The 19844-nt window shown below is 42.5% G+C and overlaps 1 protein-coding gene across 3 annotated transcripts in view; it reads left to right on the top strand.

Moving 5' to 3' along the window:
• The window catches only part of SLIT3 (slit guidance ligand 3), a 511770-nt gene that overhangs the window by 462655 nt on the left and 29271 nt on the right, over positions 1 to 19844 (top strand). For all 3 annotated transcript variants that reach the window (XM_035338343.1, XM_035338345.1, XM_035338344.1), the window contains exons 30-31: positions 8722 to 8815; positions 14081 to 14218. In XM_035338343.1, the coding sequence (XP_035194234.1) occupies positions 8722 to 8815; positions 14081 to 14218 (232 nt within the window). The remainder of the gene's footprint in view (positions 1 to 8721; positions 8816 to 14080; positions 14219 to 19844) is intronic.

Here is a 19844-nt window from a genome sequence, read left to right as displayed (position 1 = left end):
CCTCACCGTTCTTCTAAGTCAACGTTTTCAACGTTTGTTTGTATTTATGTAACTGAACCAATATTCGTGCTGTGTAGCTGAGTCCTGATGGCCTTTGCTTGTCAGCTGATATCTTGTTTTCCCTCTCCCCAGCTTGTTACTTTATTCCTGAAGCTAAATTAAAAACATGTACTTGCTCCAGGATAATCATGTAGCCTATGTCCTGCCAGCTCTAATGCTTGAGCAGTTCATGGGCTGTTTTATAACCTGATCTGACCACTTGATGGATTACAGCTCCATCTTATATTTTTGTAGTGTTTCCTCCTCTTCAAAAAACATATATAAGAACATCAAAAGAAGCAGTTATGGATTTGTCCCTTCCCTTCCTTTCCTTTCCCTTCCCTTCTTCTAATCTTTGTCCTTTTTCATCATTGTCCTGATCTCTTAAATCTTCACCATTCTCCTGATCTCTTAGCTTCCTTATCTGTTTCTGAATCTGTTGCTGTAACATGCTTCATCTCTGACTAATATTTAACACTATCTCCCTAGCTTTGTGTTTTAGAAATGTAGGACAAAATTCATACCTCCTTGTCCCTTCCATTCCATTTTTCTGTTCGTTGCTGTCATAGACCTTCTTGAGAGACATCACTGATTTCCTCATAGCTCTAGATCTAAATATAGCATTTTATACCTCCAAAAAGAGCTCCTTTCCTCAGTCTCACTGTCCTCTGCACTCTCACTTGAAGAGGTATTCACACCTGCATAAAGGACTGATTGATCTGTACCAAATAGGTACTATGTACTTCAAGTTGTTTTATGCTTAACTTGCTACTTTACTTAGTTTTGTGATTGCCATTACTTTTCCTTTCTCCTATCTGTCAGAAGCAGAAATATGTAGTTCTCATACAAGAATAAAAATCAGGAAATATTTCAATTTGTGCTAAGAATCCTAAAAAGCCTCAGCAAACAGACACACCTCTTTGTTCTGAAACCTAACAATAGCTTCTAATACAGAATGTAGGATTTTTTCGAAAATAAATGGCATCCCCTGGAGATGGTAAAAAAAAAAAAAAAAAAAAAAAAAAAAAAAAAAGCAAATGTTTTAAAATAGTTTGTTTCCCTGGGAAAAAAAGTAAAATCAACTGCAAGCCGTTTGTATCACAGGAAAAAAAAAAAAATCTCAAAAATGAAGCTACAAACTATTTTTGGTTTTATGTGTTTGGGAGACAAGACCACGATGTATTTTACCTTAGGGGACCTTGCGGTGTCCTGCGGTAGATGGTATCTGAGATTTTTGCAGTTATGCTACTTTTAGACAGAACGCTATTCACTGTTAGTGATTATGGTCCTTTTTTTCTGGCATATCTTATTGTGGTAATGTTGCACGGCCAAAGCCAAGCATTTAGTCAAGCCAAACGACTCTAGAAGAAAGAAGTTTTGTGGGTGACTTGTGGCTGACACTCACTGCTGGAGCTCTCCAGCTTGTTTCCCATAGCTTAGCTTGATTTGAAAGAATCCCTGAGGTGGGCATCAGAGGCAGCTGAAGTGAATCATTGCACTCTAGGTTGGTTTTGCCCTCTTTCATGTCTTTAACTATGTGTTAGACATAAACAGCAGAAGGTTTTTAGATAGCCTGATGTGGTGCTGCAAGGGTACAGACTGCCTAATGAACACTGAAGGCCTTAAACAAGTATCTAACGATCAGCCTCTTTTAAAATTTCTTTGAGACAAACAGAAAATTACAGTCAAAGTTTGGTGTATTTTCTTTGTTCCTGAAGGAGTTCTGTCTTATGTAGAAGTTTCTCAACATTAGTTGCTTGGCAAACATGGTGTGTTGCTTACAGTGCAGAAACTAAAAAGGCACCTACACCTACTATGTGTATAATCATAAATGAGAAGAGTTGGAAAGCTGGAAGTTCTCCCTCCTTGGAGATACTCAGAAGCCATCTGGATGTAGTCCTGGGTAACCTGCTGTAGGTGGCCCTCCTTGAGGAGGGGGTTTGGACCACATGACCTCCAGAGGTCTCTTCCAACCTCAGCTATTCTGTGATTCTTTACATTGTACAAAAGCCTATGTGCACTTCCAGCCTTGTTTTATTAGAGGAGAGCCATGTCTCTGTTATGAGTCTGAACCCCCCTTACTTCACTGTACTGCGACCAAAGAAGCAGTGCTGCAGCCTTAGTTGTAGGTCTCAGTATGGGTGTCCTGCCACGTTGGAGCTCTCAGCTCCAGGATTTCTACTGGTAAGATTCCTTGCTGTAAAATGTAATGTGTAATGTTTTGGGAACCAGGTATGCTAGAGAATTTCCTTGTTAATCAGGACCTCAGTAAGTCTCTAAGAAAGTGTAATCTCAGCTTCCATATATTCAACTACCCACACATTTAGCTGCTGCTTTCTTAAAGGACGGATGAAGTGAATACCATCCACAAATGGGATTCATGATTCATTAAATCCAATCTGTGAGGAAACACAGCAGAGGACTAGAAGTTAACCACCCATCCATTACTTACCTGCTTACCTGCAGGTGATGCATAGCGTGTAGTTAATAAAGCTGGGAGGAACAGAGTCCACCTAGGGATAGTCAGTGAATTCTGATCTGATGCTGAAAAGACGGCCATGTTAGATTTGCCAATAGGAAATAAGTAGATATTTCTGCATGTAAAGTATTCTTCAAAGACCTCTGCATTTAAAGCTGCATTCTGAAAGACCATCTGCAGTTCATTATCTTTTTGTTGGGCCTGTTAGAGTTCGGATTAAAAACAAAAATGTGTGACTTCAATGTCTCTATGACTTATGCTTATTAGTTAGAGCAGGGCTTGGTTAACTGTTTGGGGTTTGGTTTTTGTTTTGGTTTTGTTTGGTGGTGGTGGCAGTGGTTGCTGATTTGTTTTTGTTGTTGTTGTTGTTTTTGATAAAAATCACGATAGAAAGGATGCCACTAAGTGAACTAGATTGTGTAAACAACTGAATTGATCCTTAACAGATTCCAGACAAATCACATCATTGGAAAGCATTCCTACAAGGTAGTACAGCTCCAAAATACAAGGGGTCTAGCAAAATTAGGATATATTCTGGACGTAGTGGTTCTGAGGGGTAACACTATATGCAGGTTACCACCTTATAAGAGCACTGGAAATTTTTCTGTTTTAGTTAATGTTTTGCTTGCTGCGTTGCTGTGGCCTTTGTGATGTTGAATGTGATTTTTCTTTCTTTGGCAGTGCATAGAACTGCAGCATGTTCTTTGTTCAAGATTCAGAACTGGGGAAAAGCTCATTAGTTCCCTATCTAGATCTTGCTACTTAATCAGCTACCCCTTGGTTGAACCTTAAGATTAGAGGTAATTGCTCCTTACTTTGGAACAAGCCATTTTCTTGAAATCTCAATGTGGAGTCCAACTTCAGGCTACTATTTAATAGGCCAAAACCTGATATGTGAACACTCAGATTAAAGCTGATGCTTTAATGTTTTTATGGCATTAGCACGGAACAAGAAGCATAAATTGTCTTTTAATTCTTTGTCTGCTAAATATTGTGGGCAGTGTTCATCAAGCCAGAGCAAACTTCTTCGTTAATAATCCAGACAGAGAACTCAGTTACAGTGCTTTACAGGTAATTTCTTTTGTGTTTAGCGGATTGTTGGTGTCTAACCTAGCAGACCAAGTGTATTTACAACTGAAGGATTTTGACAGTGTTTGTATTTTCTTCATTGCATGTTTAAACAGTTTGGAAGGGAGAAAAAAATCTAAGATAAGCTTCTTTTTTCTTTTCTTTTTTTTTTTTTTTTTGCATCAAATGTTAACAACAACATTCCTAGCCAAATTATTTTTGTGGCAATATCTCTACTAGCATATTGTATGGACATCCGATGTCTGGTCCACCCAGCCATTTTTAGGTTCTGTCTTTTCCTCAGTTTTCCAGTTGGCTCTGACCTCTTTTTAATAACTGAAAAGAGAGAAGGGAAAAAAGAAAATGCAAAAAACATTTCTAGCGATACAAGTTATTAGATGCCAAATGAGTAGTCTCTTATGAGAATAACAGTGCAGTGCATTTTATTACCAGTAAAAGGAAGAGTTCCATCCCAACTTACCTGGCAATGTTCAGAAAATTGCAACATATTATTTAATGACTCAAATATATATTGTCTCCCTGTGCAGGCTGTAAAAGTTTGCTCTTTGTGGATAAAGGCCAGGTTTTCTCCATTGTTTCTTCACTGCAAGTTCTTTCCTTTTCTCAAATATTATTGTGAAATTCTCAACAGCTTTTTTGCTCTTAGTCCTCCAGGCCCTACAAATGCTCCTCTCGTGTGATGGTGAGAATATGTTCTGTGTTGCTTTATCTATTCTTTCTTGAATATCAGGAATAAGGGAACAGAGGATCATCCAAATGACACAGAAGGCAAAAGAAAATCATAGAACTCATCAGCTGCAAATTGGAGGTTTTGATGGTATTTTCAGAACTGTGGTTTTACTTACAGATAAATAAACAAAATACTATTGCCAGCCAAATTCCTCTTACTGATTAAGGAGAAGAGTGTAACTTCGATCCTAGTTTTAAAAGTCTAGTGTGGCATGAAATAAATAGCTGTCTTGACAGCTCAGAATGGGGGGAGGGAAAAAAAAAAAAAAAAAAAAAAAAAAAAAAAGATTATTAAACTGTGTGTAAAAGTCTTCTTTATTGCTCTGTTGTTGCCTTGGCTTCGTTCTGAGACGTGTGAAAGGCTACAGAAAAGCCTAAGCATGTTTCTTGGCAGTTTTTCATAAGCAGTGAGCCCTGTGAAAAGTGAATGTGGAAAGCCCCATGAAAATCAGGATTTTGCTGAAAAACAGAGAAATGTTGTATGAGATAATAAATGTTTTGATGTGGCTTTTTAAAAAGCAACGAGCAATTCTAGTGAAGAAGACAAGGGAAATAGTTTCAAAGGGGCAAAATACCTTTTCTGCTGTGTGGGGATTTTTTTTCCTTCCTTTTTATTTCTTTTAATGCCTGAAACAGCAGCAGTGGGAGATGCACCTGCTAGTGTTCCACTTGTCAGTACTACTTGGTTCGAATCTGAAAGTTGCATTTTTGTGGCAGATCACATTGCTTGCTTCATCTGTCTAATGCTTGCTTCTCCTAAACAAGCACTAATTACCAGCACGTTACCACTAGCCTTCAGAAGTTCGAAATGCAGTGCCCACAGAGCTGATGGGCCTATCTTTATGAAGATTCCCTCTTCATTATCATGTCTCAGTTCTGCTGACCACAGAACATCATTGAGCTCACACCTTCAGCTACTATGATAAGCAACATCAGTGGTTTTCTTCTTGTATGTTTGACATAGTCTTAACCTGCTCTTCATTGTGGTGTACTACATGTTGACCTATATTCTTAGGCTCTGATGGAAGAATATGAGTATGCCTTGATGAAACAAAAAACATGTTTGGGGATAAAAATATTGCTTAGCTGATTAGAAAATAAATATGTTGTTTTCTTTTCTTATCTTTTATATGAGCGCTTTAGAAACGCTTGTGTATCCAGATCAGAGTTCTAATTTGAGAAGACATGGAACAGAGAAAGTTGGGTGGGTTTGCTACATTTGGGAAAGCATTACACTGAAGTCTTCTGTTGTTTTAGCATGATCAACTACCTTCCACTAATAGAGTTAATGATGCTAGAAGTTTGCCTAAGATTGTTTTCCAGTTCATTTTCAATTCACATAGCTATCCAGTGAGAAACTTGGACTAGACCTTCAGTTGCTGCACAGAGAATCAATCCTGTGTGACTCCAAAGAAGGGAGATAATAAGAGTTTTCCTCTGATACTGACATTCATGTGGTCAGTGAAAATTGCATTCTCAGGTCTGATGGCAGATTTTTGACTCAAATATTTTCTGAGTAAATGAAATACGAGAAAGTCCTTGTGTAGTGGGTGCCTTGGGTTTTGCTTTTCAGAGAATGTTTTATTTCCCTGGCATGTTTTCTGCAACATCTAATGAACATTGGTGGAGCCTGAAATAATGTATCAAGAATTTTCTTCCTGAGATGAGGCTGCTCTAGTTGCAAGGCATTCCCAAGTGAGCTCTCTAATGACTGATAGATAGGAAAAATAACAGGAAGGATTCTGAAACATTCCAAGTTTTGCATGAAAAATGATAAATTTTTTGGATGTGGTGTTTGGTACTAAGCCTGGAATTCTCCTAAATTTTGATAGTGGAGCCTTCAGAATGACACTGTGAGTCATAATATTTGACATTTGGGGAGATTTTTACTGGATCTCTAAGTACTTGTCAAAACTATTGAGAAGAATATTTTAAGAAGAAATATGTTTTCCTTTGAGAGTTTATGAAACTGTTCTTATTTGTTAAAGCCTGTTTCCTTTTCTTCAAAGCAAAAAGAGAAATAGAAACTTGAAAAGTCTGTACTGAACGTTTTTAGTGAAAGGATAGTTGAAGGCATCTGTCCGCACTGTATTCAGTTAGTAAATGGTCTTCAGAAAATATTTCCAGCTTTAGATCATTGCATTCTTTTAATGTCACCAGCCAGTTACATTTTATTCATGTGTTTTTTTTTTTTCACATAAGATTTGTAAGAGACAGGAGATACACCAAGAAGGCAAACTGGCAATTTTCCAGACATCACAGCAGGTTCTGCCCAGCTCGTGTTCATGTGCCCAAAGGCCGAGGCCGTCACTTTGGTGGTTAGTATTTGGGAGGGTCTGTGGGCTACGAGCTTTGGGATTGCTAAGTAAACAGACCTGTCTCCAGTCTTGGGACCTCAAAAATGAGTTAATGGGTGTCCCCAAATGGCAGCAATGTTCAGATTGATAAGAATTGAATGTCCCTAGTTGCTGTTAAGGAGTAACAAAGTACAATGACAAACCTCAAGTCCAGGGAATGATCTGTTTCCCTGGTTCCCATGGATTTGCAGTATTCAGTTTTATTGGCATGTCCCCCTTCCTGAGCTGCATAGATTCATTACATTTGCCCGACATTTGTCCAGGACTGCTAAAAGACTTGGTAGTATTTAATAGTGGTGGCTTCCTGGGATTCCCTGGCTCCAGAAGGAATTGTTTGTCTTGCAACTGTTATTACAAACAACAAACTGTCCACTGTGGATAGCCATGCTAGAACTCTCCAGTGTTACCAAACACAACCCACTAAAAGTCATGAGGGTATTTATGGGACGTGCATACAGGGCTTACGCTGCTAGTACCCCTTCTCATGCCTCCAGGGCTTTTATTACCACTTCTCTTTCTCATTTATGCTTGACCACTCTCAAAAGCAGATATCTTGGATGTTCTATGTTTGAAACAAATTTTTATTAAGTAATTTTTGCAAATATGCATTATTCTTCCATTCTAATAGGAAGAATCAAATGAAGAGCTGTGTAGGTTGCACTGTAGGGAGGCTGGATATGTGGGAGAAATAACCTGAAGGAGGGAGCTGGGGATGTTAACAGCTCAAACCATTCCTTTCACCACCGGAGCCCTCCTCAAAACTGTATTCTCAGTCATCCTGCCAGATCACAGGACTAATAAAAGATGTTTTTGATTTGTTTGCCATCTGAATTTTGATTTTTGTGCTTCTCTTGTGTTGTATTATCATTTATTTCTGCGTAGCCACTACAGTTAGAAATTTAATTATTTTTGAAAACAGAGATTCTCCTAAGACAGGTGGAGCTGCAGTTTCATGACAATTCTGCTAAAACGTTGCCAGCCCGCCCATGCCTCCCACGCTATCTTTTTTCCCACCCCATCCACATGACTTGTTGCTCACATAATGATACGTATTGTGTATAGGCACACAAAATATGCGTAACCTTGAAACCCTGCAGATGTGGTCTTTGATATAGCTGCACAGGGGACTTTGGGACTATGGTTTTGAGGGTTTCTATGTTGAGAGTACCTGACCTTTGCTTTTCCTGCAAGGCTTTGGGAGATGCGGGGTAGGTTTCTGTTGGTATCATGGGAAGCCAAAGATTTCTGTAGTCTTTGGCTGGATCTCAAATCCTGAGGTACTGAAGTGTGACCTAATAATTTAGGACTCAGAGAAGGGTGGTGTTTAAATAAACTATCTAGTTTTGAATATTCTAGAGCTATTAATTATTAAAATTTAAACAAATCCAGGGTGGGGCATGTAACACACAATACCTAGAAACAGCTGAGTTGAGCTTACATGTGATGGTTTTTTTCTAAAAAGACATCATCTCTTCTGAGCACAATAGAGCTAGTACTTTTCTTATAAGTAGTGAATGTTTTATAATTATATGCAGTCCTAAAGCTGGTTCCTATTATTGAGAGTCACAGAGTTTGGGGGGAAGGGTTTGTGGGTTGTTGTTCTTTTCCAGAAAGATGTCCAATCAGCCTCTTTGGCAGAGTATTGACTATGGCTAAAGTATGCTTTGGTGTGAAAAATGTTACAGTCCAAAGAGTAACTTCACTTTTGTCTCACTTTCCTGCTTTAATGTAGGAGGTCCTGTGTCAGGAATTGACCGTTCTGTCCTTACCTTGTCTCCAAGCAGAGTTGTGATGTCAGTACTTTTCATACCAGTCTCTCAAATTTGTGTGATACAAACAGTACAGACATAATAGGTCAAAGGAACCCAATGTAATGAAGTCCCACAGGCCCTCACAAGCAATATTGTTGCTGCTGAACTACTGAGCTGTCTCTGTTTAGGGAGATCCACCATCCCTGAACATCGTGGTTGGAGCTCTTCAGGGTCATCCAAGTTGTGTTACAGTTGTATTGCTTTTCTTTTGCCTTAGGTGAACTGTGTGATGAGGTGATTAACCACTGCGTTCCTGAACTAAATCCGTGCCAACATGAGTCCAAATGTCTTCCACTTGACAAAGGATCCAGGTGAGCATGTCCTATTGGTCTCCAAACACTGGGTAGATCCATTGGCTTGACTGGGGTTGAACTGTCTGTGAGCTTGGGTTAATAGGTAAAAAATATAGAAATAAATAATGCAATACTACGTATACTTCAGATCATATCACCTTTTAGTGCAACCTTACATACTTTTTTTTTTTTTTTTTTAATCTTTCTGTGGTTTGCTTGCAAATAACGGATGTAACCCCAAAATTTATTCTGGAATGGAGCATGACAAAAGATGCACTTCTGGGATAGTTACTGCAAAGTATCTTACGCTGTATCAGAAACTGAGGACAGTTTCCTTATGTGTTCCTTAGGCTACCCATCAGTTCAAACAGCGTAAGTTTGAGGAGCTTTACCAGAGGTAATGCAGCTCTCCTCAGGCTATACTGGCTCAGTGCTTAAAATCCAGTTCCAATGGTACTGAGAAGGAAGAGAAATGGGTGGGTAGAGCATGATGTTGTGGGAGGCAGAAGTTTCCTGTTGTATTCCCATTTCAGCTATTGACTTCTGGTATGGCCAGTGGTCTTGGAGTGCTCTAGAAAAAGCTGGCCTGGACTGCAGTGGGGCTCAGGTCCCTGCACTCCCTCACCTGGGTGACAGCAGAAAACATCTGAATGGGATGGCTCATGCGTGGGAGCCACCTTCTTCTACTGGCTGTAGGGAAGTGAGCTTCTCTTGGCTCATGTCAGATTTTTTAACATCTCCTGTGTTTGTATATGCACAGCAGGAATGACACCGACAGCCTCACAATAACAAAACATCTGGAGATTTGGGTGTTTGGGTGTTTTGAGAGGTGCATAGTAGCGGCACTCATCACTTCTCTGAAGAGGGAATTTCAGAGCAATTTAGCAAATAGCTCAACTTTTCGATTGACTTTATGGAGAGCTTTCTGAGGAAAGATCTTTGAATCAAAGCAGTAAGAAAAGAGAACAAATTCAAGAGGGCTCAGTGCAGCTGTGAGCTGTGTTGTGTGCTTTCTACTAAGGCTGTTTTCACAGCCACAATGCTCTCCTGGTGGCTCACCCATTCCCTCCTGGGGAGGAGGCAGGGGTTTCAGTGAGGCATGCCCTCACCCAGCACACCCAATTTGTCTGGGGAGAGACAGGAGCACTCTGGTCCTCTTGGTAACCTGCAGTTTGGGTCAGACAGACTATGCCCTGTGAAGCAACTAGCAGTGTAGGTGAAGGAAGCAAAAGAAAGTTTTAGTGACGCTGACTATCTAGAGGGCAGCTGAATCTGTGCTAGACAGTCTGTACTGCTCAAATGTTGCTTTTGGGTGAAAAACCTGCAGACAGACACGTTTCCAGCTATCAAGGAAGGTGAAACTGTCAAATGATTAGGAAGGTTCTTGAAATGATGCATAGGGGCTGGAAAAGGTGGCGTGTGCTTGATACATAGATAGTCCTGATGCTCTTTCTAGCTATCGTTCTCAGTTAATCCATCATTCAGCTAATCTGGTAGCTACAGTATGTTACAAGGCAAAGGTTTGTAACTCGGATTGCCTTATGTCATTAGACATATGAAAGGATGCAGACAACAGTGGTATGGAATGGTTTTACTCTTTCTGGAAACATTTTCATACCTGCCACCCAAATAGTTTGAGTAAATCTGATGCTTGCTTGCTAGAAAAGTGTTCTTTGCAGTGAGGCCATTAACCCTTGGGAGAAGCCTAAATAAATACTCATAAGTATTTTCTACTACTGTTTGTTGAGTTACTCTTCCCGCTATTGTTGACTTAATCTTCCACCTATTCAGAGAATGATAAACCAAATTTCTTTACTGGTTCCATCCCATTTTGCTTTCTCGCAGACCAGACTTGAAACGTGAAGGAGCCTTTCCAGTCCTGAAAGTAGATTTGTCCCACTATTGCTTTTTCTTGCATACCTGAATTGTACCAAACCATTCAGAAATAGGCTAAGAGCCTTCAGCAGGTCTTGCGGTGACGTGTGGTTGCTGTTGGGTCTCATGCAAAGCAAGGGCCAGTGCTTGCACAGTTTGGTGCCCTGACCTGTGATGCACCATGTCCTTAGCATGTAATGGGGCAGTGTAAAGCTGTGTGCACAATGAGTCAGGCTCAGGCATCATTCCCCTGCTCTGTTTTGAGGCAGGGGATGTTAAAGGTAGGATTCAGGCTTGTTCCTGAGCAGACTGTCCACTTGGCAGCTTTGGGCCATGGGCACACAAGTGGGATGCTCCACTGAAGAGAATCATAGAAGCACGGACTCCAGTCTGTCTGCCCGTCCTGCCGTCAGCTTTAGTCAGCCTGCATGTCTGCGGAGGGAGGAAAAGATGATAAAGAGAGGAAAAAATAGAAAGCCAAGATACATATTCATATGGAGAAGGAAATTCCGTTCTGGCCCTGCAATAGAAGCCATGAATCACGGCTTTAATACAATAGACATTGAGTGCATGCAGATGCAAATCCCCTTGGAAAGGCCAACATTTTGAATACCACAAGACATGTTTTTAGGCTATCCAGTACTGGGAATGTTGCCATCACTACAGGGCTGTAGCAGAAAACAGGATTTCAACTGTACTGGTGTCATACGGTCATTGGGAAATCAGATAACTGGTCTACTCGTGTAGATTACTCTTACCAGGGCTTCAATACAAAAATTTTTTTGCCTCCATCTTTACTGCATCTGACTTTTACTGATACTGAGTCACTTGCTAGTGCTATGTGGGAGAGGGACAGAGCCCAAGTGCCACCATTCCCTGAGGGCAGGGCCTTGAGTTTCCACAATGATGCTGGGTGAGGCGCTCATGTGGCTGCGTGTCTCACCTGCTCTGTGCCAGGCACGCATTTTTTGGTAGCTTCAGCCTAGATTTTACACCATGAGAGCTCAACGATGACAGACCCAAAATTAATTTTATGTTTCTAAAGGGAAAGCCAAGGCTGGAAGCAAACTGGCCTATTTCAGTGTGTGTTTAGCTGCACAGAGCTCTTTGCTTTTTAAGCTAAAATTGCAGGTGGCTTTCCTCACTTCCAGCCTCCACATATTTACTGTGCTGTTACTAGAGAAGAAGAGGAGCTTCCTCTGTGCCAGAAAAGTTTTTTATTTTTTTATTTTTTTAAAAAAGGCAAAACATTTAACACAATGAAATGACTTCTAAAAAAATAACTTAAGCGAAGGAGCATGTTTTTCCATTCACTGTAGTGATGTTGGAGCACGGTATAAATATACTTTATTTTTCTAAAGCTTGGAATTATTACCTGACAGCTTAAAATGCTGATTTAATGCAGCCCTGCAGAGAAAAGTGGTGGTTCTGTCATTACTGAGATAGCCAATACACATCATAAAATTGATGCATGGCAGCCCCGAGTAAGGCACTGCACATCGTTCATTATTACATCACTTTATATTAGGACTGCAGGGATCAATAAAAAGCAACAGGATTAAATGCTGCCAGTTCCCCCCCACCCCCACCCCAAAAGTCTTGTGATTGACATTATTTGCTTGCAGGTGTGACCGAAGTGGTGCCGAAAAGTACTGCACACCTCTTATGGTTTGGGGAAGGAACACTTTACTTCTTTCTTTTGTCATCTCCGTTAAGTTAATCACGGTATTCCCTGAGCCACCACAGTGTAAAGAAAGCAATTCAGACATGCGGAGCTGTCGCATCAACCACCCTGTGTCTGTGGAGGGTCATGATGGGGGCACCTCCCAGAGGAAGGATGGAGAAAGAAAGTCTATGCATCTACATAGCTTTATCCCTCCTACAGCCCGCGAGTTAATAGGCTTCGCCTTATTTCCCCCTGTTTTAACCGGTCATTATGAGCCGTGGTTCAGAATGGAGCCTGGGGGGCACATTGCTCGCAGTGCTGGGGGTAGGTGGCCGCTGAAGCCCGTTGCTGCGGCAGCTGCTCGTCCGTCATTAGCCACGTGGAGCTCACTGGCTGCCATGTCCTGGGGGCTGGGGAAGGCTGGGAGCCAAAACACGCTGCCACTCAGAACCAGCTTCAACACGGAGATGGTTGCCTGGAAAGTGGAAGTATCTTTTTCCTTGTCAGCTCCCATGCGTCCAAGTCCTTTGAAGAGGTTTTCCACAAGGAGCTGTCTGCTGTCCCTAGCCTGCCAAGCTGCTGGCAAGGAGGAGAAGGGCAACAGAAGAGGGCAGTGGGGCAGTTTCTCTCCTGATGCCGTCTCCCTAGACTTTATGAGGTCTGTCCTCTTCCAGCTCTCAGTGGCAAGCACACAGATCCAAACAAGGGGCTCTGGCAAGAGCACAGACCTCTCTTTTATTGGTGAAGAGTAGCTCTTCCCTTGTTTTGGTTTAAGCAATATGCCGTTTGTTTTCCAGATGTGCAGTAAAATCCAGCTGGGAGGAGTGAAATGTGCTTTATGGACTAAATCATGACTAAATATTGTCTATGCTGTAGGCTCAAAAAGAGGCTGCTCAGCAATCCCCAAAGCCTGTTCCAAGTCAGAGACTTTGGGACGCATTTTTTATCGTTAGGTTATAAATATCTGCAGGGCTTATAACAGAAATATTGATGCTACCTTCATACAACAAACCAGATTTTTAAAAAAAGGCAATGTTTTCAGGTTTGGGTGCATCCCATTGCATTGCTCCTGAGAGTGGCATTACCTCATAGGAGCAGGTACATGCCCTACCTGAGCATCCCCACAGGAAAGGACAGGCTTCAGAGATGACTTTCCCTAGCTGAAGCAACATTTACCATGCCTTGAAAGTGAATGACAAACAGGTGGTGGGCTCCAAACTAATGGTGTTTTTCTTTATATTTGCTGAGTTTTATGGTTTGCTTGCAGATTGCTTCCATTTGGGAGGTGGAAGTTTACTGTGCTCCGTGTGGCTGCACAGAGCCAACCTCACACATTCAGCAGCGCAGAGACACAGGCAAAAGCTTTTTGTGCTCTTGCATAGTGTGAGACATCAGAGCAACTGCCCTCGAGTCTGTAAGGTTAGGGAAGATGTCATCTTTAATATCATAGGAAGACCAGTATCTGATCACCCTTCTCCACCTGGCTGTGAACTAAAAAAAATATAAAAATAAATAAAAAAATAATAAAAAAACAGGAGTGTGCGATTAGTTTGCTTGGCTTGAATTTAAGCAGCTTGCACAAGTTCAGAAGGAGTCAGTGTTTCTGGGTGTCGGAACGGTGCTTGATGCTTCCAGGAACAACAGTTAACACCTTCCCATCTCAGATCAGATTGGTGCTACGTAGCCTGTGTGTTCTATGGTCGTTGAAACAAGCTATTAACAGCAGTCTTCTTGTATTTCAGATGTGAGTGCTTGCCTGGTTACAGCGGCAAACACTGTGAAATAGATGACGATGACTGTGTGGGCCATAAGTGTCGCCATGGAGCCGTCTGCGTAGATGCAGTCAATGGCTACACCTGCATCTGTCCTCAAGGTTTCAGGTATGTGACAGTCAGCTCCCCTACAGACTCTTCCATACAGGTTGTTGGGGCACTTTCTTTACTTATCTTCATCCTCAGAGCTGATCACCCTCTGGATATGGTATTGATCTGTCATTCCTACGTGGATGGATGGCTCAGTGCTTCCCATCTTGTAGCTGACGTAGGTCTTAAAGGCTGAACTGAATACAGAGGGTTGAGGATTCTTGCTTTGAAAATAGTTTGGCTTTTGTGCAGTGCTGTGGCAATTTGCTTGCCTGCCTGCCCCAGCCTTTCCTGGTGAAACACTAGGTGGTAATACACTCACATCAATTATATGGAGATAAGCTCTACATATGTGAGAGCAAAGGCTAATAAAACTATATATATGAACCCTCAGACGTGGCTGTAAGAAAATAAGATTCCAAAGGTTTTGTGCCTGTGTCTCTGTGCCTGCTGGTGGACAGGCTCAGTACAGTTTGGGCTGTAAATTTTCAGTCTCTGATTCTGACATGTGCCAATAAATCTAACTCCTGGAAATCTCACTGTCTGTCAAAGATAAGTGTGCTACTCCAAATGGATTCACTAATCATTGCCTGAGGCTGGGTACTGGCTTCCTTCCAGCTAAACCTTTTCTCTGTTTGAAATACACATATGAGACAAAGAGGAATACCTGAAAAGATCAGTCTTGACAAAGCAGAAATTGCATGAACACTTACAGATCCTTTTCCCTGCCTTGTATCTACAATTGTTTTCATTCTTCTTGCTTTCATCCTTGCTGGGTGTCTTTTTTCCCCTTATCAACACACATTTTTATTGCAAATCGCAGACAGACTTCCCTGAATAGGCATTGATATATAACAGGACGTCAACCCATGGCTTCACTGAATCAGACTTGTTATTTACAGGATATCAGATACCCTTTCAATTTCTAATTCATACCATTTTCAGTACATTTCATTCTCTGCTTCAATCCTTTTGATGGCTTATGGGCTCTTCCAAGTTGCTGACTGGCTACGTAACAAGTGGCTGCCCCACAGAGGAGTTGTAAATGCTCAGTGTTATCTAATTGTTAAAGTGCTGAGAAATGGGATTGCAAAGTCATACCACAAGGCAAGGCTAACTCAAGCCTGTCATCAGACAGTAGTGACCCGTAGATCTCTGCTGCAGGTGCCTTGATTTTTGAAGCATGTCAGGACTAGGCAGTGATGAACACAAGGTTTTTTTTTTTGTTTGTTTGTTTGTTTTTTTGTCGTGTTTTGTTTTTTTGGCTATGTGGTTGTTCTTGTTGTTGGTTGGTTGGGTTAGGTTGGGTTTTGTTTTCTTCTCTCTATTAAGACAGGATCACAATGTTTGATAGGGATAGTTTGAGTTGTGACAGCTGAGCTGAACAGCAGGGGTAGGTGGGGGACTGGTCTGGGTCCCAGCCCTTTGGGCAGTTTGGGCAGCATCCCTCGCTGGCTGTTCTCACAACAGGGACTTCAGGAGCAGGATCTGGAGCAACCGTCTGTTAATTCTCTTAAATGGGGGGGTTTCATTAAAATACAAGTACTTCAAGCAGCTCCAAAACAATCCTACTAGCTCAGACAGCACTTCACAGCCCAAGGTAGACTTACAGGAGCAAAGTAATCCCACTGCCTGATAACTGCAGAGCCAGGAATAGCATGAGGTATCGTGCTTGTTTCCATTTTTTTGCACTGCTCCATGCCATCTCTAAATTTCCTGTGCAAGGCGCAAGAGAGTGCGGATGTTTTAGGAGAAAAACATCACAGTGGGCAGTAACAGGATCTGCCAAAGCAGAGAGCAAGCTGAAGCCCCTAGAATTCTCCACACAAAGCAGTTCCTGGTCTTGCTTGATTTCAGGTTTAAAATTCTGCTAACAGAATATGGTCTGCTCATTTGTTCATTATTCTTTCCATGACTCTAACCTTTTACAGTTTAAAGGCCTGCTGCTCTGAAGGGGTTTCTGATTTTTTTATTTAATTTTTTGTAAGATTGCAGTTGCCAAGGTAGTGATTGACAGAATTCAGGCTTCTGATGTGCAGGGTTATTGATTCAGTTCACGAAGTGTGCTTCAGCTGCTGACGGTACAGCGAGGAGATAACTGCGTAAGTACTTGAAGGCTGCAAGTGTTGATGAGAAGGAGAGAACACAAGTGGGTGGTCTGAAAAAGGTAACTAGGAGACCTATTATTATGATTAATAAAGTTTTTTTGGCTAAATTTCAGGAATCATTTCCCAGCAGTTAGTTTACAGTGACCTCCCAGTCATCTGGAGCTTATGCTGTTGTAATAAATGCATAGACCTCTAACAATTTTATGGCTGTCGCTATGCTGTACATCAAAGCCACTTGCACTCACCAGGTAATAAGGTTGTTAAAACTTAACATCCTCGTACAGTTGAACAAATGGCAGTCTCTGGTAATTCTTAACAGTGGTGAGCCTCACATGCACAATTACACACCTCTGATTACAGCCCCGGACAAGCAGTAGTACCAACGTGCACACACCTGGTTTTCCATTTTGACATTTGCTTTTCACTGTTCATTTGTAGCTGTGCCCCACACCTTAGCTTATCATTCGGCAACCTTTTGCAATTACATAATACATTTTCCTTCTGTAAAGTTTTCTGTTTTCTATCGAAAGACTTTTTTTTTTTTTAACCTCCTGGAGATGAAAACATTTTCAAGAATTTGTGACCCCCTGCTGGATGAAAGCTAACTTACCAAACCTTCCCTCCAGCAATCAGCCTCACAGTAGTGTTGTCCTGACAAATATTGCTCTAGTAGGGAATCACATATTAGGTCTGCTGAGCTTGGTACATAGCACTATTCCTTCATTGTGTAGAATGAGTTCCCCACTGGGACAGTTTGCTGCAAGAAACTCAACAATGATTATTTAAATAAATGAGATTGTACCAGGCAGGAAGGAGTTGGCCAAGCTGTGCCTCTCAGGCTGTGCTCCAGATTCCTCTGCTAAGGAAATAAGTTGTATTAATGATTTCTAAAAATATATTTTGTAAAGTTAAAATAAAAAAGTAAACGGCTTGCAACACTTGTTGCAAATGTAATGTCTAGATGCCGACAACACAACAGCCCTGTTTGTGGAGCCACCCACTGGAAGGGTTTCATGGCAAGGAAAGGTTGCAGAGGAGCTGGATGGGGAGGGCTTGGGAAATCTTTCTGAGCAACACCACGCAGAGACACAGTGGCTTCTCGCAACATTTGCTTTCTGTTAGCGGATGCTGTTGCAGGCTGCATGTATTTTTTTATTATTATTTTTAACTCCCATGAAACAAGAGTTATATATACTGTCTTCCCTTCTGCTTTCTGGCTGTTTCTCACACACAAAACAAAATGGTCGGCGTTAGGTAGAGCAAAGCTAATTGGCTGGCGTAGCAGTGCTCCCTTCCTCTGGGCATCTCGGTAAAACAAATCACGCCTGACATCAGGTCGGTGGGGGCAGCCCATTTGTGGGATCAGCCCAAGCTTGTTCCCATTGCTGGCTCTCCTGACCTGCTTGCCGACTAGCTGCAAAGCCCTGCACTGGAGAGAGACATCACATGCTTAACAAAACCAGGCTTTGGAGAGGAAGCTGCTCCAACCCGGGCACTTCAGTGCCTGGCTAGCACTTGGGACGCAGCGCGGATGTGTCCCAAGCTCGTCCACGCTGGCTGCCATGCTGATAAGCAGCTACTACAGGAACCAGCTTAAACTGGCAGGAACTGCTTTCTGTGCATCTATCTTCCCATGAGGCTGTTGCTATTTTTTTCACGTTCTCGTTTTCTCAGGAAGCTGAATGTGAACCACACCTTGGCGAGTGGGGCCGTGCCCCCGAGGTGCTGCAGTTGCCCTCCAGGAGCACGGTGGCCATGGGTCTCTGCCAAGCTGCTGTGGCCAAGGGGTCCAGTCAGGAAGGGAAAGGCTCCCAGTCTATAAATAATTCATAGTTTAGGTGTGCTCACAAAGAGGTGTTCCTAAGACTGAGCAGAGTCAGTCCTACATGCAGCCATGCCCCCAGCCCGCGCTGCCTTCCATGCTCGTTTCCACCACACCCCCAGCAGGCTGAGCTCTGCACCGACCCCGTGAACCTCTCCAAATACTCCTTGGAGCAAAGCGAGTGGGGTTTATTGATTGCCAACAGTACTGCCTGCCAAATTACCCTTTGGAGATATGTTTGTCTAAATTAATAGATTGGCTTGTTCCCGTGCAAGATTATGTTTTTCTGGTAGAGGATATTTACCGCTGCCTGATGAGGAGGGGTAGGGTTTTGTGGTGGTTTTTGTTTTTCCCAACCCCTTCCTGAGAGCATTAGCAGCTTACAACTGTGCATGCTCACAGCACCAAGTGTCACAGCACTGAGCGAGCTGCCAGCACGGTGCTGCACCTCAGGAAATCCTCCTGCAGGGGTTTTTGCCCTCCTCGTGCATGTTCCTCTGTAACAGGTTTTTATTTGCCCTACACATGTCACCACAGGTGAGGCCAAGAGATTTGGGTGATGAGAGGGAGCTGGTTAGGATGTGCCTCACTTTACAGAGGCTGTGGGGAAAGGAGAGCTCTTCTCTTCCTCTCCCAGGTGCCAAGCTCAACTGTTTTCATCTTTCAAGGCTTTCTTCAGGTTGGTTTGCCTGAGGAAAAGGATGAAAACTTCCTCTACAAAACAGAAATGAAATCCCTTGTTCCTCTGTAACGTGTAGCTGTCCCAAAGCAGGGATACCATGACAACTGCAGAGCATTGTGAAACAAGTTGAGATGAAGAAACCAAAGGCAATTAATGCTTTACTCTGCCCTCCTGGTGTTTCCTCTGTTTGTAAAAAACAGTAATGTAATGCCCTGGGTCTTTTCTGTCAGGCATGATATAAATGCAGAGCAGCTCCGCTGGTGTTGATGCAGTTCAGGATTCATCCCACCCGTATTTCATTGTGAATTTGCCTTTCTTTTGTCTGATACAAAGAGTTTCCCAGAGGCAGACCAGGGAGCAGCATGTGTTGTGAGACCAGGGCAGGGAGAGGTTTGGGCTCTCATGCTGTGCCACACAGCTCTTAGGGCAGGGCCATGGGACTCTGTGCAAAACTGCACATCAGAAATTGAGAAAAGGAAAGCAGTCATCCCCAGTTCCTTCTCCTTCAGAAGCAGCAGGTTCCTATGGCTGAGCAAGATTATTCCTGACTATGCCGTGGCTTTTTTTTTTTTTTTTGCTATTCCTCCACGTTTACTATTGGTACTATTTGCTGCAGGGTAATGGCTTCATTTCCAGTTCTAATTGTATCTAGGAAGATTGCCTAGAAATTCACTGAGCTTCCAAGTCTCACCTGTGTTACCCAAGAGGAGTGAGGTTTGGGGCATTTTTGCTTTGTTTTTATACTAGCACTGTTATTCCACATAGTGCTCCCCAAATGGCAGGAAATTCCTAGTGGGACAAGTGGGATTTCACTGCTGCAAGGCTGTGCTGAGGGGTTATTCAGTGCATGACTGGCTCTGCTGCAGCCCTCTCCTGGAAAGCCCTCTGCCCCCGTGCCGACACCGAGAGGCAGTGCAGGAGACCTGAACCCGCAGCTGCCCCACCTGACACACGCTCCCTACTCCCCAGCCACCCATTTTTCACCATTTTGCTGTCTACACATTTTCAGGCAGCCCCAGTACGCGTTTGTTG

The sequence above is a fragment of the Oxyura jamaicensis genome, chromosome 13, assembly GCF_011077185.1.
Source record: "Oxyura jamaicensis isolate SHBP4307 breed ruddy duck chromosome 13, BPBGC_Ojam_1.0, whole genome shotgun sequence".
In the NCBI taxonomy this organism is placed as follows: Eukaryota; Metazoa; Chordata; class Aves; order Anseriformes; family Anatidae; genus Oxyura; species Oxyura jamaicensis.
The sequence above is the reverse complement of the archived record's forward strand: the minus strand, read 5'-3'. Positions and strand labels throughout refer to the sequence as shown.